At 53.3% G+C, this 11,460-nt stretch overlaps 1 protein-coding gene across 1 annotated transcript in view; it reads right to left on the bottom strand.

Moving 5' to 3' along the window:
• Positions 1-9,427: 9,427 nt before the first annotated feature.
• The window catches only part of CHMP4B (charged multivesicular body protein 4B), a 44,395-nt gene continuing 42,362 nt past the window's right edge, over positions 9,428-11,460 (bottom strand). The window contains exon 5 of the mRNA XM_008021206.3: positions 9,428-10,296. Within this exon, the coding sequence (XP_008019397.1) occupies positions 10,232-10,296 (65 nt within the window). The 3' untranslated portion in view covers positions 9,428-10,231. The remainder of the gene's footprint in view (positions 10,297-11,460) is intronic.

Genomic DNA, 11,460 nt, shown 5'->3' with positions numbered 1-11,460 from the left:
CTGTCTCTATCAAATGCAGGGAAACAGAGCAGTCTCAGAGAGTCAGATCCACGCGTTTAGGTAAAATAGGAGAGCATATATGTTTGCAGAGCCCAAGACAATTCCTTTGCCTTTACCACACACAATGAGTCTGCATCAAAGGCCTAGCCCAGGCCAGACCTTCTTCTCTCATTCACGTGATCTACTGGTGTCCCCTGGTCTAGAGAGAGAAGAGAAGACACACAGGGAAGAGAAAGAGATCAAAGAAAGAGGATGATGTGGGAAATTGCCAGGGAAGAGACTCTCAGAGATGTCCAAGACTGCCTGGAAGTCAGATCGGGTAAGGCAGGAAGGATCTGTCCCAGGCAAGTGCACACAAGGCCACACATGCATCCACACACAAAGAAGAATTGCACAGACATGCACACAAACACTCATGTGCACACGCATACACCAGGACATCTCTAGGCCGCTTACACTCATGTGTGCATGCCCCTCTACACACAGAGGCACATGTGTGCACACACAGAGAGCAGACCAGTAAAGGGTACGCACACGCATAGGCAGGAAAACACCCACATGTAGGCACATGGTCACATACGCTCAGGCACAAAGATATACATGTCTGCACAGACACGGACATACCCCTGTGCACAGAGCCACCCGAGCCTGTGCCCTCCCAGGGATCTGTGCTCCCACCTCACAAAGCCCTGCCAGTTCCAAACCAGCAACTTGTAACTAAATAAATATGATAAACAACTCCCCTCCAGATGGCTCCGCACACACCCCCACTCCTCTTGCTTAGAGGGATGGCACATTCTATGCCAATAAATCCTCCTGTTTGAAAACATTTGCCTTCTTAATTGGCTCGTTTATGGGTAAAATATGTTTCTGGGTAGCGCTCTGCCAGAATGGGATGCCAAGATGCAAGGCTGGCGGTATGTGCTGCCACCCCGGCCTGGAGGGGTCAGACTTGGCCCACCCCCAGAGACAAGGCCCAAAGCGGGGGTGAAGGGGTCTCAGCACTGCCAGGGCAAGTTCCCCCACGATCTTTTCCTCCCTGTGCCTGCATGTCTTTCTTGGGGTTCACATTTGTTGACCTTACTGTATGGGGCACTGTCCAAGGTCCTTAGAGGAATCCACTGGTCCTGACTTGCCTTTCTCTGAGAGCGAGCCTGTGAGGTGCAGCTGACTGTCATAGCCCCCAAAGATATGTCCCCCTCCAAATCCCTGAAACCTGTGAATATGACCTTATTTAGGGAAAGAGTCTTTGCAGATATAACTAAGTTAGGGATCTTAAGATGATATCGTCCTTGATTACCCTAGTGAGCCCTAAATCCAATCACAAGTGTCCTTAGACAGGAGAAGACACACAGAGGAGACGTGAAGACAGAGCAGAGATTGGAGACCACAAGCCCAGGAACACCAGGGATCGCCACATCTTTTCCAGAGAAGGCAGGGCAGGGTTCTCCCCTGGAGTGTCTGTGGGAGCATGGCCCTGCTGACACCTTGATACGAGACTGCTGGCCTGAGCTGTGAGCGAATGCGTGTCTTATTTTCAGTCACTCAGTTCATGGTCATATGTCACAGCAATACCAGGAGACTGATCCACCCCGTCGCATATGGGAGGTGCCCCGACCACACACAGCCAGGCTCAAATCCACCCTCTGCTGCCTCATGGGCTCTGCAGGAGACCCATGCTGGAGGTGGGGAAACTGAGGCCCAGAGAGGGTCGAGGCACCAGTCGGTGGCCAGGCAAGGACTAGAACGCAGCACCTTGGCCCTCCTCATGTGGCACCCACCCCGGAAGTTTCCACATCAGGAGCAGGGAGGGGAGGATGCCCAGCCCAGGACAGCCCCAAGCGGAGGGTCCCCTTAGGGTCCCACTCTGAGATGCTCTGAGGAAGGACAGGAAAGAGACCTCCTTGGGGGATCAGTTTTCCTTCATTCTAAGATGGCCCAAGGTGGGTAAAGTGTGAAGAACCCCCATAGCCACTCCAGTGAGTGTTCAGATACGACATGTGCCAAGACAACCTCTCCTTCATGTGCCCCCACCCCTACCCCCAACTGGTGAGGCAGTTTCTGACATCTCTGCTTCCCTTGCTCCAGGCAGGAGAGTGACGCTGGTGAGACCCCACATAGCTGGGTCACCAAACTAGTCGGCAACAGAGCCGGGATTCTAGCTCAGGCCCCTCTGCTTCCAATGCCGCCTGCTATGCTGCCTCCCAGGTAAGAGTCAGGAGTACATCCCAGGGTTGGGGGATGCAGCCAGGCCACCAGAAACAGCATGAGGCCCTGGTTCCTCTTTCCCCCTCATCTATAAACTACTGGTCTCTGGCTCCGCTGCCCATCGTGGGCCAGGGTGGGTCAGAAGTTTGGATCATCCACTGTGTGGCCTTGGTCAAGTCCTCTCCCTCTGCGAACCTCCATTTTCTCATCTGTACAATGGGGAACATGGTAATAGCCACTCCTAAGAGTTGTAGTGAGGACCCATGGAAATAAAACCCAGGGAGCCCTTAGCAACATGCTGGCACCCAGCAAGTGCTCAATAAATGCTGGCGGGTGTTCAAGCAAGGTTAGAGGTCAGTGAGAGGGAGCGCCTCGCCCCTAGCCACAGAAGGTCACTTGACCAAAGTGGAGGGGAGTGGGGGAGGCTGGTTGTGCTGGCAGTGGGCGGGACTGCAGCCCTGCCCCTGTGCTCACCATTAGCACCCCTCCCCAAAGGACACCAAATCCTCTGCCCATGGCTCAGCCCAGCCGCTGTTCTCAGAGCCAAGTGATGGCCGAGTGATCTGCAGATACAGGGAGAAGGGGAGAGAGGAGCATCATCCTGTACGACAATGTGACAGCTAAAGTTCCCAGTCCGGCTTATACGAACAGAAACCAGATCGTCAACGTCACCCAGGAGGGGTCGGCTAAGATTAAATGCAGGAAGAACAAAGGAAAGTGGCAATGTTGGCACTGCCAAACCAGGTTCTGCAGAGGCAGTGGCTGCGTGGCCTCCGGCGTCAGGTGTCTGGTCCCTCCTCCCATTGCAGGCAAAGCAGCGGCCCTTTTCTGTTTCATGTCATGGACTTCCCTGTAAGATCTCATTTGATGAAATGAGTCTGTTGCCAGAAAACATTTGGAACAGCCCTATCCTGATCCAATTGTCCATCAATTAATTCATTTGGTTCAACTTAGCACGTACTGAGTATCTACTAAGTGCAGGCCTGCAGTGGTGCTGAGCGCAGGACTATGCTGCTGATGGTATAAAGGGAGAGATCATACAAGGAAATGTAGTTTCCACAGGGAAGAGAGCCAGGCAGCATGTGTGCAGAGCTATAAGGATATGTAACTGGGGAGCCCAGGGTCTCAGAACCAGGCCAGGCAGTGGAGCTTTGCCCTTGCTCTCAAGGACAAGCGGCAAGTGTGGGAGTGACAAGATCCAGCCCAGAGACTAAGAGGTACCCCTGGCTGCTGAGTGGAGAATGGTTTGTAGGCGGTCAGGGAGACAGCAGGAAGGCCAGTGAGGAGGTCCTGGCAGGCAAGCCATCCTGGTGGCCTGGAACAGAGCCAGGGCAGGTTTCATGGGTGTGCAACCTGAGCAACTACACAGGGCCCTCACTCAGAAGGGCTCCACACTTGGTTTAATAGTCTATTGTTGCTGTCTTGAAATTCTTAATAATTTTTGAGCAAGGGGCCCTGTATTTTCACTTTGCACTGGGCCTCTCAGTGATGTAGCCCATCCTGACCAAAGCAGGGCAGGGATCTTTCTGTAACAAGCAGAGTCCTAAACAGACCTTTCCCACTGTTGTGCTGGAGCCAGCTTGTACCAGGTCTGAGATCCTATGGTTCAACTTTTTCCCCCACATATTCCAGGGAGCACAGGAATGGCCGAATGTGAAGGAACTTTTTGTCACGTTGGTAGCTTGAAGCTGGCCATGGTAAGAGAATTTACACGATGGAAATCAGCAAAGATTACAAATCAGGGTCTTTTTTTCTGAAGGCATTTCTTCATCAGCGCTTCCCCAAGTGCATCCAAGGCCCTCCTTGGCAGTATGATAAAAACATGTCTTCTGGGCACCCCTCCCCAGGCCTTGCTAGGCACTGTGCAAGGTGAGGCTCAGCCCCATGAGATCCCCTCAGCCCCAAGGCCACACTGGGCCCACAAACCTCGCAAAAGGAGAAGGAGGCAGAGGAAACTGGTGGAGTGGGGTTGGAAAAGGAAATTTGCCTAAGGTATGGGGGTGGGGAGCTCACCAGGGAAGTAGAGGGCAGCGGTTTGGGTCTGTGCTCTTGGAGAACCAGCTCCAGGGCAACAACTGAAGTCCCCAGCCTGGGACCCACTCCCACCCTCCCAGGAGCGGGCTGCCTTCCGGCTACGCCAGATGCAGGGTCTGGGGTGGGGGATACTCATGTACCCATGTCCACAGAGCTGTCCTGCTTTGCTGGACTCCTGGGGCCAGCACAGGGACCTGGAACAGGGAGACCGCCTAGAAGATGAGCTAGCAGCTAGCAACTGCGGCCCCCCACCCCAGCACCACAGAGTGGGCCTCCGTACATAGTGACTATTGCTATGATTGTTGTTACAATGGCCCCACCTCCTGGCTGGCTTGGCCCCCTTCTTCTACACGAGGGCTCTCGGCCTCCAGACCCTGGCAGGAGCTAGGACACAGCCCTCTCCCTACCCATGGGGGTGTCCCCGCGGGCAGGCGGGGGACGAAGGAGTGAGGGGGGCAGTGGGGGCCTGAGAAGCATGGAGAGAGGGGAAAGCGAGGTAGGGCAAGGGAACAGCCCCCATGCTAAGCAGACACCGCTCCCCGCCCCACTCCACCGCCTCCTCTAGGCCCCTCCCTGCGCCAGGCGCAGACCACCCGGGAGGAGCCCACTGTCTCCCCTCGGTTCGGCGGGAGCGGGGTCTCACAGCCTGGGACATGGCGCCACCTGCAGGCCCCTAGGCGCGCTGCCGCGTCGGCCCCTCAAACCCAGGAGGAGGGATGGGGAGGACCCCACACGCTCTAGGGCTCCCCCCACAGCGTTTCCCAAAAGATATTCGGCGGAACTCACACCCTGGTCAGGTAGTTTGGGAGATGTCCCTTGGAGATTCCCAATGCACATTTGACCCTGAAGTCTGGCTTGAGTGAACGCTTCCATTCCCTAAACACAAGCCTCAGGGAAGTGAGCCTTTCTAGGCCTCAGTTTCCTCAACTGCAGAATGGGGATGACGGTGTCGCACTAGAAAAGATTATCTCACAGACCAGGTGGGATTCTCAAACTTGCTGCTTGGGACAATGCGGCAGCAGGCCAAGGAGCACCCAAGAATGCCAGGAGCTACCAGAAGCCACAAGGGCCAAGGAGGAGCCTTCTCCACCAGACACTCTGCTGAAACCTAGATTTTGGACTTCTGATCCCTTGAACTGTGAGAGAATACATTTCTGTTGTTTTAACTGAAGTTGGTGTGTCCATGTTACAGGCTGCTGATGTGGCCTGGCCACACGCCTGCCCGGTGTCGTCTCTACTTGGAGCAGCGGGGTTTGACTGTACAGGATCACAGTTGCTGCAAAGCTGTCTCCACATCACTGAGGGAAATGTAAGGCAACCTTAGAAGCTTCATCTCTATCCTCTCTGGCCCCAAATTATTGCCTGAGAACCTAATTTTCTTTCTCCCTTTCTTCCTATTTTCTGTTCCTTCTTTCCTTCCTCCTTGCCTTTCCTTCCGTCCTTTCCTGCCTGCCTGCACTTCCCTTAGTCTCAGGCCCTCCATCCCATCTAGCTCCAGCCTCCCTCTCCAGTTCTACCTCGCACTCACTCCAAGCAAGCCCCTTTCCCCAGCCAACTCCCCCTGAGGCAGCCCCTGGCCTCCCTGCCGTGTCTCCCTCATCAGGTCCCCTTGGTCTACAGTGCTCCACCCCTCACAGGCACACGTGGAAAATCTGCTCCTTCACGTGCAAGCTCAGATCCTGCCTCCTCCTGGCACACTCTGGCGACAGTACTTCCCTCTGACTTTCCACCACACTGGTGTTCACATAAACGTCTTTGTACCTGATCAGTGCCAGGTGGACCTAGGGGCCAGCAAGTACAGCGACCTCAGCATCTGGTAAGGGAGTGGGAAATGATGAAGAGACAGCGTGGAGGGGTGGGCAGCAGAGGAGGAAGCCGAAGCTCCTGCAGGACAGGCAGGGCTGTATCCAGGAGGGGAGGGCCAGAGGGCCAGAGCACATGCTCCAGGAGACACGGAAGTCTGGGTAACAGGATTTGAGGTTCAAAGGGAGATGAAAATGGGGGCCAGGTCATGAGGCCAAGTTAGCCATTCTAAGGACTTCATCCTGTCAACCTTGAGTGTTCAAGTGTGGGCTCCAGCCCACCTACATTAGAACTACCTCAGGAGTTTGTGAAAATGCAATTTTTTTTGAGACAAGAGTCTCACTCTGTTGCCCAGGCTGGAGTGCAGTGGTGCAATCTCAGCTCACTGCAACCTCTGCTTCCGGGGTTCAAGCAATCCTCCTGCCTCAGCCTCCCGAGTAGCTGGGATTAGAGGCATGTACCACCACACCCAGCTAATTTTTGTATTGTGAGTAGAGACGAGGTTTCACCATGTTGGCCAGGCTGGTCTCAAACTCCTGGCCTCAAGTGATCCACCTGCGTCGGCCTCCCGAAGTGCTAGGATTACAGGCGTGAGCCACTGCACACCCAGCAGTGAAATCCAATTCGAGTCTCCACCCAGCTCTGGGGATTTTTCACAAGTTCCTTGGATAATGGTGACGCACCTTTAGTCTGCCCAGAACAGGAGAGGATAGAGGCAGACTGAGGGATTCGAAAGGACCAAGTGTCACGATCAGATCCACTTTTTGGAAGAAACTGGTAGCACCAACCACATACCTATCTTATGTTCTTGGTTCTGCCTCCATGGTGGACACTGTCGTTCCACCTACTCAGCAACTATCCCTCCTTCTTCCTTGCTGACAGAAGCCTAATTCCAGCCAGTATCAAGTAAGTGGGCAGTAATATATTCAGGGAAGGGAGGCTCCAGCCCTAGCCCTACGGGAGAGCCCTATTGGTCCCTTTCGTCCGGTACAAACATTCCAGACTCCCTTGCAGCAAGAAGTGGCGATGTGACAGTTACGGTCCAGGAGGCATAAGGGACAAGTTGTGAGATGACTCGGGAAGCCTAGCCTGTTAACATAGGCTCAGGTGAAGGAAAAGCTGGCGGGTGCTGGGCCTGCTGCTTCCTGACACTGGGCATATGAGGAAGGGCCATCTCACAACCAAGAGACGGCAAGCCTTCCAGCCAGGTGCAGTGGCTCACTCCTGTAAACCCAGCACCTTGGGAGGCCGAGGTGGGAGCATCGCTTGAGCCCAGGAGTCCAAGATCAGCCTGGGCAACATTGTGAGACTCCCTCTCTACAGAAAATTTAAAAATTAGCTAGGAGTAGTGGCGTGTGCCAGCTACTCAGGAGGCTGAGGTGGGAGGACTGCTTGAGCCCAGAAGTTTGAGGCTGCAGTAAGCCATGATTACAGCACTGTATCCAAGCCTGGGTGACAAAGTGAGACCCTGTCTCAAAAAAAAAAAAAGGAAAAAGCCTCTATGTGTGCAGGGTGCCAGAGCAGAAGGATGCAAAGAATCTGGTTCTTGAGGACATGGTTGAGCCACTACCCCAAACCCAGAACCCCCGCCTCGCCCCACCACCGAGACTTCTTGTCCTAAAATTTGTAGACTGTAACCACCTTGAGGGCAGGGACTCTGATGCCTGTACTCCTGGCCCCTTGAACAGTACTTAGCACACAGTAGGTGCTCAATAAATATTTGTTGACTAAGTTTTCATAAGTAAATGTCTTCATTGCTTATACCAGTGGTTGAGGCTTCTGTTGCTTGTAGCCAAGGAATCCTAACTCAGTAACTTCTCTGTGGCCCCAAGAACCTCCTGAGAACAGGAGAGTGGCTGGATATTACTGAACACTGTACCCCACAGGCCCTGGCACAAGACCCACACCTAGTAGAAATAAGCAGCTATTGCTCAGAGGAGTCACAGGCCCTGCCCCGGACCTGGCTCCTGGGTTCACGAGCTAGAGGACTGAGTCTGCAAGTTCCCCCCACACAGGCCTAGGGCAAGACGCCCTGTAACAGCTGATGAGAAGAGCTTAAGAAAGTCCACTGCGGGGCCAGGCGCGGTGGCTTATGCCCGTAATCCCAGCACTTTGGGAGGCTGAGGTGGGTGGATCATGAGGTGAGGAAATCGAGACCATCCTGACTAACAGAGTGAAACCCCGTCTCTACTAAAAATACAAAAAATTAGCCGGGCCTGGTGGCAGGCGCCTGTGGTCCCAGCTACTCGGGAGGCTGAGGCAGGAGAATGGCGTGAACCCGGGAGGCGGAGCTTGCAGTGAGCCGAGATCGCGTCACTGCACTCCAGCCTGGGCAAGAGAGCGAGACTCCGTCTCAAAAAAAAAAAAGTCCACTGGGTCTCCCACACCAGTGATACCCAGAGGCCACACCAACTGCAGGCTGAGGGGGTGGAAGCTGGCAGCAAACACTGCCACTAGATTTGTTTTGAGGTGAAAGAACTTCTGAGACTAGCCAGACCCAACCTCCACACAAGTCAGGAATTTTTAAGCCACTGTCTTTAAGTCCCAGTTCTAAGTGTGGCAGCCCTGGGATGATGCAATGAGGGGTGAGGGACAGGGCATGAGCCGCTCCACACAGACAGGACCTCAGGACTGATCTGCTGCTATCCCCTTGCTTTCCAGGTGAGAACAGGAGCCCCAGGGAGGGTAGGCAACTTGCCCCAGGGCACCCGGTGAGCAATGATGGTGTCTCGTTATGAACTCAGGTTGGTTTTACTTTAAAAGGTTTGGGAGTGAGCACGGGAGATGGGGGTGTCCTCTCAATACTGCAAATTTGCATGCAAAATTAAGGATGAATATGTAGAGATCCACCTTTCAGAAGAGGTTCCACAGCATGCATCACACTCTCAAGGGGATACAAGACCAAAAGAAAAGGGGACAGAGTGGAAGGGGCTGGGCCAGAGTCGTATGTTGAGTCTCAGCAGTCCTGAGGTGACCTCTGTGTCCTAGATTCTCAGTCACTGCCCTACACTTCCTCCCCATGGGAAAGGCCATTTCTTCAATGTTCCCGATGAGCCTTGTCTGATGGGAGCATCATGGCTTCCAACAGGTAAGGCTCCTGCTGGCACCGCCCATGGACACTGGCAGAGAAGAAATAGGGAAGGCCCTGGAGTGCCCAAGAACCAACTCACCCTGAACTGTACCCAGAGAGTCACCAGGCAAGGTGAGGGCCAATCTAGAACTTGAACAGACTTCCAGTGAGACAAGCTCTGCTCTTTGATTCAAACTGTTGATACATGTCATGGTTAAGTCTTCCATGTTTCCAGACTCCACTGTATACCCTGCTGGTCTGGAAAGGGTCAGATCCCGAGGCAAATGATAGATTAAACACAACAGCAAAGTATGAAAATTAATCGAGATATTTAATAGACAGTGCAAACCATAATTTCATCTGAATATAAATGTATGCACATGTTTCCAATGAGTTATCTATCAGTTATCACAAACAGCAACAAGGACCTTATAGCTATGTTAGAAAAGTGTATAGCTGGAACTTAATTCTAACAATCTCACTTGCTCTCAAGAGAACACCATCCATTTCAAATCAACGTCACAAACTCCAAAAGACCAGGGGAGCAAGGGGGTGAGGAGTGGGCCAGAGTGGTAAACACAGGGCCAATACACAGGTGATGGACAGAAACACAGCTCTGGAGGAAATCAAAATCGGATGCATTATTACAGCTAAGGGCAAGGAAAAGCCTATGGCTTTTGAAAAATGACTTTTCTGCCAGTACCGTACAAGTACACAAAGAGATGTGCGGCAAGTCAACTGACTTACAAGAACAGAGGCTACATTTCAGGTCATTTCAACTGCAATCGGTCGACCCTTTCCATTGAGGATTCAGCAGTGGAGTCAGCGTAGTCCAGAAGCTCAATGTTGGATTTGCAAATACAGTTTATTTTACAGAAATTCAACATTATAAACAGCAGGCACTTCCCACCCCGCCCACCCCCCTCCCCCCACCCATCCCCCCAGGTGCAGACCATGCTATGCAGAGAGTGAGCAGCAACGCGGCCCTACTGCTTTGGAGTGAGTCGAGAGTGATGGAACCTGCCTGCACCGCATCCTGCCTGCCCCGCACACGCACACGCCTGCTCGCTGCGCAGGTCACCACAGTCTGTCTGGGCCCAGCCCGCGCTGGACCCATTACATGGATCCAGCCCAGTTCTCCAATTCCTTCATGTCGTCGTCTTCCTCTTCTTTCTTCTTGGCTGTGTGAAGACAGAAAAGGCTATTTAGGATGGCTGGTGCGTTCAACGTGTTCTGGCCGAAAACGAGGGCTGCCTGTGCTCCATGGTGTCTGTCAAACAGCCCTGCCCTGTGGCCAGCCTCCTCTCCAGGCTGTAGGCAGACTGCTCCTTGGTGCCTAAAAGCTGCAACATACAACTCTGGAAAACCAAGCACACTTTGGCAGCACCCACCCTCCACCTCCAGCAGGCCCAGACAAAACAAGAGGCATTCTACACAGAGGCCCTCAGGATTCCCACGAGGCTTCGGTCCCAGAGCCTGCAAGGTGGGAGGAGAATGGGAAGAACCCCACAAGAGATCAAATCCTTGCCAAACCCCAACTCCACCTCAAGTGGCTTGACCCATGGCCACACAGCTCCAGGAGGCTTGCTGGACAGCCTCTGCCCACACAGGACTCCAGGCAGCTGACTCTACTTGAGGGGGCCATTTCCTCTTTCTACACAGGAGAGGGAGGTGACCAGAGCTGGTCAGGCACTGCCCCCAGGGCTCGCTCTCTCATGCCGTATCAAATTGCCTCACTTTTTCTAGAAGTTCTGTGTGGATTACTTCTACCTGGGGGTGAAATATTGTGCAAGGGGATGCGGGAAGGGAAGAAGGAGGAAATAAAGGTTTTATAGAATCAGGTCTCCAAAGGAATCAAAGCTATTTCCTTCCCCCAGGGGCGGCCTCTAGAGGCCAGGGCTTTTGCAGGTGTGCACAGCACAGGATACTAGAGAGGGGGCAAGAGCTGTCCTGGACTCATGCTCTCACACCTTCTCACAGTGCCTGGAACTTTCTCTTTAGTGAAATAGAAAAAATCATTCTAGAAAAGAGGGTCTCAACTGGGGGTGATCCAACCCCTACAAAGGGACATTTGGCCATGTGTGAAGACATTTTTGGTTGACATAATTCAGGGCAGTTGCTACTGGCATCTAGTAGGCAGAGGCCAGGGATGGTGCTGAACACCCACAGTGCACCAGACAACCCTGCCCTCCATTCTCTCTCGACCCAGAGAGGTATCTGGCCATGTCCGTAGTGTCAAGATTAAGAAACCCTGTTCCAGAGAGAAACCAGAAAAAGCCAGGTGACATGGCCTCTGTAGCCACTACAATGGATCCTGTCTGGTTCTCAATCTTGGGCAAGATCAA

This window comes from Chlorocebus sabaeus, chromosome 2, assembly GCF_047675955.1.
Source record: "Chlorocebus sabaeus isolate Y175 chromosome 2, mChlSab1.0.hap1, whole genome shotgun sequence".
In the NCBI taxonomy this organism is placed as follows: Eukaryota; Metazoa; Chordata; class Mammalia; order Primates; family Cercopithecidae; genus Chlorocebus; species Chlorocebus sabaeus.
The sequence above is the reverse complement of the archived record's forward strand: the minus strand, read 5'-3'. Positions and strand labels throughout refer to the sequence as shown.